The 6,000-nt window shown below is 34.1% G+C and overlaps 1 protein-coding gene across 9 annotated transcripts in view; it reads left to right on the top strand.

The window, feature by feature from the left end:
• The window catches only part of LOC127806548 (hydroxyproline O-arabinosyltransferase PLENTY-like), a 30,752-nt gene extending 26,266 nt beyond the window's left edge, over window positions 1–4,486 (top strand). For 5 of the 9 annotated variants that reach the window (XM_052343945.1, XM_052343937.1, XM_052343914.1 and 2 more), the window contains one exon: window positions 4,088–4,486. In XM_052343945.1, the coding sequence (XP_052199905.1) occupies window positions 4,088–4,150 (63 nt within the window). In that variant the 3' untranslated portion in view covers window positions 4,151–4,486. The remainder of the gene's footprint in view (window positions 1–4,087) is intronic. The other 4 variants (XM_052343968.1, XM_052343976.1, XM_052343931.1 and 1 more) reach the window with 4 other exon arrangements.
• Window positions 4,487–6,000: the final 1,514 nt, after the last annotated feature.

Below are 6,000 nucleotides of genomic sequence, written 5' to 3' on the forward strand. Positions count from 1 at the left end.
AGATTTTACATGAAAAGATGAACAACAACAATCATATGTTTTAATGCACTAGGTGGGGCATGAAAACAATGAACACACAACAAAAAAAGAACTTTGCAAGCCCTTGGGTACAATCGGTAATGATGATCTCATGCTTGCAATGAATCTTGTTTTTGGGTTGCATCTACCTTATTCTCAAGTATTGTGTTCTGAAGGATGAACTCCTACTGTGCTGAGATTTATACAAGTATATTCTATATTTAGGCTAAGATGAAATGAGTTTTAATTGATAAAATATATCCAGGTTTGAGTTTTAATGATTTGGGATTGATTGTAGTTTACTTCTAAATTCAGAGCCCTTAAAGTTGGTGCAGAATAATTAGAATAAAACTATCTGCAGCTTTTTTTTTTTTTTTTTAAATTTCAGAAAGTCACCCTACCCTGTTCCTCCACCCTTACCTTTGCATTGAACTTGCTCCTGTAAGAAACTGAGGAAAGCAAGAATGAAGGAACCTAATAAAAAATGTAATATGATTTTGGTCTGTACACTAGAAATTGCCTTAATCCTTTATTCAAACTATATATTATATATCTCTCTCTCTCTATATATATAACATTTACTTGATTCCTAACACATCGTAATATAAAAATTACTATGAGCTAAGAATAGCTATGCCTACAGATTCCAGCATCTTTGCCACTAGAAAAGAGACCAACTTTTATGCAATGTTTTGAAAACTAGACTGGAGTAGTGAATCAGAAAAGAGTAAGGGTCAAGATTGACGGTTGGACTAGGGTCAAATTGTGGACAAATCATGGGTCAAATTAGTTAACTAAATCAATACAAATAATTATATTTGCGATTAAAAATGAACATTAAAATATATTGCACAGTATTCTTAAAATATAGATTATGAACTTAAACAAATTAACCATATATTAGGAAAATGTATGTATGATTGTTATAATTTTTTATACTATTCTTTCTTTTATTACAAATATAGCCTTGGGTATAAAATGTATGGGCGGCAATTCATGTTAACAGGTTGAGTTCAAGTTGTGTTAACCTTTGAATATAAAACACAGGTTGACTTGGACACGATATGTTAATTAATCATGCCAAATACTTAAACCTAAACACGACTTGTTTAATGCACAAACAGCATGGCATGACTCATATAATTGTTTAACTAATAGATTGTGTGAACCTGAATTTTCACAACATGACCTATATAACTCGTGTAACTAATAAATTGTGTCAACATGATGTATATAGCCCATTTAATAAAATGAATAACAACACAGCATGGCTCAACACGAGTAACCCATTCTAAATTTACTCATGAAAAATAAAACCAAACCTATTTATGTTTAATATAATCCAACTAACTGTAATTAAATTCATAAGCTACATAAAAATAAATAAACAGCTACAACTCTAATATAAAAATAACTTCAATGATACATTACAAAATTGATAATGCAGTAGAATATCCAACATGATTCTAACTCTGGATTTCCAACTATAAACAGGAACACTTTACTTAAAACTAAAATTGCGAATATATTTCTACAATACTCAAATATAAACAATATAATTAATAATATCATTTCAGCCATCTTCATGGCATAAAAAAAATGCAGAGCTAGGACCTTCAACAATTATGTCCCTGATAATTGCGGTGGCAATACATAGTTGTTAAAGGCGCGCCTAAGCGCAAGGCGCCTTGCCTGGGCTGAGGCGAGGCGATTTCAGCAAGGCCCTTGCCTTGCACGGTAAGGCGCCGAGGCGAGAGGCGCGCCTCATGAAACCTATGTGGCAATAAACTCAATCCAAGAGCAGCCCCCTGAAACATTTTTTGTGAATTACTCCAGCCATCTCCATCATCTTCTTGTCACTTCCAACCAATGCCTATTTGGCAAGCGTATCATCTTTAATATTAGAGTGAAGCACATCCTGACATGGATGCTACACATGCATACTGATACTTGACAAATGGAATTTGCCTTCTTCCAAATTAGCAAAAACTTTTAAATTGGTTGGAACCTGAATGCTCTTGTCCCAACTGCAAGTTTAAAGTTGAAGGACTGAAGGAACCAAATTCAAATTCCATCATCAGCACAAACAACATAGGTAGATGTAAACATTAAAAAATTGGTGTGGTGATGGCATTTCATCTTGGTTCGTATTTGTTCCAATGGTGAATCTCTCTCATCTGACTTTTGTTCGATTTGAGGTCTAATCCGCTCTGTTACCTCCTTCAATTGCATGGATCAACATTAAAATCATATACCAAGCCAAATCTTGAGCGCATCTAAAGCTGAGAAATCTGAGAAACAAGGGTAGCATTACTCTCCTGGATCTGGGATTGTGAATCCGAGATCTGGGAGTTTTCTCTACCAGATCTGGGATCTCCACATCCATCAGACCTCGGAGTCCATGCATATATATACACACATAAAGGCATACCTTTGCTTCTGGAGGAAAACAAAGTTTGGGTGGGAGGGGGGGATAGATCAGGACCTTCACCTTAAATTTGTAAAATTTATTTAGATAAATCCACCTTAAATTCCTATTTACGGCTGGTCCCTAGCCTGAATAGAGGGTTGTGTTAGGTAGCCTACAACCAGCATAAAATTTGTTGAATTAAATAATATGAATTCTTGACAAATGGAAAATTGTTGGGGCATATCCAATTCATATCAATGTTCTACAGTGCCTGAGCATAGCGAAAAATGAGCTAAGATTGCTGTATCGATGTCAAGATGTAGTGTTAAATCTGTCTGGGTTCTCAAATTTTCATGAATAGATGTGAGTAAAGAAGTTAGTCCCGGATAATGGATTAAGTATTGGTATCATGGAATATCAAGACTGCCAGGAAATTTATGAAAGTGGTGAACATGATTAAAAGAAAAATTAATATTATGTGCCTCCAGGAGATGAGATGGATTGGAGATAGGCTTGACAGGATCTAGATACAAACTTTGGTATTGAGGGTATAATCGAGCTAAGAATGGCATGGCTATTATTATGGATACGACTTTAAAGGATATGGTAGTGGATGTCAAGAGAATGGGAAATATGATTATTGCAGCTAAAACTGTTATAGGAGAAGAGACTATGACCATTGTTAGAACATATGCACCATAAGTTGGGTTACTAGAGTAAATAAAGACAAAATTTTGGGAAGATTTAGAGGGGTTGGCACAATAAATATGCAAGGAAGAAAAGATAATTATAGGAGGCAACTTAAATGGTCATGTGGGTAGGGAAGGTAATGGGTATAGAGATGTACATAGATGTTACCGATTTGGAGAGAAATAAAGAGGACAACAAACAAATCAAAGCCTCACTATTTGTCCATCATTTGCTGAAATGGCAGTTGCTTTGAGAACAGATTGCCTGAGATAGTCGAGCTCCTCCTACAAACTATTCAATTTAGTTTTGTACTCAGCAAGTGACCTAGCCTTCTGATGTAACGTGTCAATAATTCTTGCTCAATTCATAGGACTTCGCATTATTACCCTTTCTAATATGTATATCCTGTTCTAAACTGAAGTTTTTGTGTTGTATTGGTAATAGTGGGTGATATTGAATTAATCAGCCACCTCATGACAAGTGCATTCTCTCAACGTGATTGCTCACGTGTTGGCACACCTGTTGATGAATCCTGAAAAACTCTTGCAATGTAACCTGTCAAATCATGAGCAAAAAAGCCAAATTAACAATCGTCACCAATTAAATACGTGATGGAACCAGGTAAGCCGGAGGTGATTGCTATTTCCGTGGGTCCCAATTAAATACTTTTTGTTGGGTGGGCAAAAGGAAAATGAAAAAGAAAGAAATAGAAAAAGCAGTTCAGGTACCCACAGGTTCAATTTAAGTTGAGCCTTTTGATAGTTAAACACGTACACAGACACAATGTGCCTCAAGGGAACAAACCTTGTACAAAAAAATGTGAAAGAAACCAACGTGCCTCAAGTTAAGCTTTATTTACCATGAATGCTTATGTCTTATATGCACACAATCACAGTTAATGCTTTCTGTAGCACTCTCATATGATGGTTTCTAATTCTTAGCTTGTCATATGTGTGTGTGTATTTACAGGTAAGACTTGTGAAGATGGTGAATGAGGCCACTGCTAACATTCCTGGATGGGACGCGTTGTGAGCACGTAGTGGCTCAGTTGAAGTTGCTAAATGAGGTTCGGGTTTTTTATTTTATTTTTTATTTTTATATTTTTACCCTGAAAACTTATGATATCACCATGGTAGAAGACTGAGGGGCTCGTGTAGAGAATTTGCGGAGTCTGGCAGCCTGGAAATCATGTAGATACACACAGGTGATAAGAGAGCAATACTTGCGTACTTGTCTTGATATATCAAATAATTAAGATCATTCTTTTGAGTTTTGACTCTTTTCAACTAGAGACCCACATTACATGGCATATATATTCTTGTAAAAATCTTTGACCATTCTATATATTCTGCCCAATTTTATCATTTACTTATTAGCGTTCATATGTTGGATGCTTTAGATCTCTTGAGTCGGTTATTAATGGTGATTTGGGAGACTGGGGCAGGCATTAGAAGAAGTTGATGTTCCACTAGTCTCTTGGATATAAAATAGTGCTTATTCGATGTAGAATAATGTATCTTGTTTATATTTACTCATTATTAAATGAAAACAAAAGGAAGGTGGTATACAAAAATAATCCTTTCTTAACTTTAATTCAACAAGTCCCGTGCACTGGGATGGCCTAGTGACATATCGTAAAAAATGCATGTTATTTACATTATTTTTGTGACATCTTTTGTAAATAATTTTATTTAGAAAAGATAAAATGAATAATAAATAATACAACAGAAATGCTATTTATATATGGAGTTTGCAGCTCTATTGTACGCTTAGCTTTACTTTATTATACTGTAAACACTGATTAGTTTAATGAAATGTAATGGTCTAAACATGAGTGTAGAATGAAGTGTACAAATAGTATTCAAATAGGTGGATTTGCTCTATTGGAATAATATCCTCCTCCATTTCGCCTGCTTTCCTGAAACCTTCTCCCACTGCCCCCCACACTTTGCCTCTCCCTCACACGTTGCCTCTCCCTTTCTTCTTACATTAAACATTTTAGGACAAGCATCTAACAAAAGACAAATATAAAATAACCAGCTTCTGTACACAAGAATATCAATCATATGATGTGATGGAATGTGAGTATATTCAATTGATCTTAATTTATTATTATTTTATATGAAAATGATATTAAAATTGTATTTTATCATTTTCTCATCCCATATAAAATTGTTGCATTGCTTTTTTTGTTTTTTTGTGCATATAGTTACATTATTAACATGACTTTTAAAAAGTAAATGATAGTATTATAGATGCCGTGTAACTAATCTTAATTTAGGTGATAAGAGATGATATTTTTGATAAAAGCTTCAAGCATATTGGAGAGGGTTGGGCATATGTTGAAGATCCATCATATGGGTATGACTGACACATGAGATTTGGGAATTTGAATTATTGATAAAGCTTGTTCATGCTGATCTTTGTGTGGTCCTATCAAGCTTCCCTCCCCTCACTTTGTAACATATTTCTTAATTTCTACATATAGTAAAAAAAAAATATATGAATGTGTTTCTTGGAAGAACAATTCTAAAGCTTTTGATGCATTTAAATATGATTCGAAGCATATTTACAGAAAAAGGAAAGCAGCTGTATAATCATGGCTTTGAGGATTGCAGGAGAGGAATAATTTGCTTCCAATGAATGAATCTAGAAATGAAAATGGCATAAATGGATGGATCTAGAAATTGGTTATCTTTATGCCTTCCAAATTAGAATGTTATATCTCTTGTTTTTATGCAAATTTCATGTGATTTATTTTTATAATTTAAGGTTCTTGTAGTCTATCAAGTTAATAAGCCCAAATGAGTCATCCTTAACGTTGGATTTGAATTATAAAAAAATTAAAATAACTCATAAGAGCCTAAATTGCCAAAGTAAAA

The sequence above is a fragment of the Diospyros lotus genome, chromosome 1 (assembly GCF_014633365.1).
Source record: "Diospyros lotus cultivar Yz01 chromosome 1, ASM1463336v1, whole genome shotgun sequence".
In the NCBI taxonomy this organism is placed as follows: Eukaryota; Viridiplantae; Streptophyta; class Magnoliopsida; order Ericales; family Ebenaceae; genus Diospyros; species Diospyros lotus.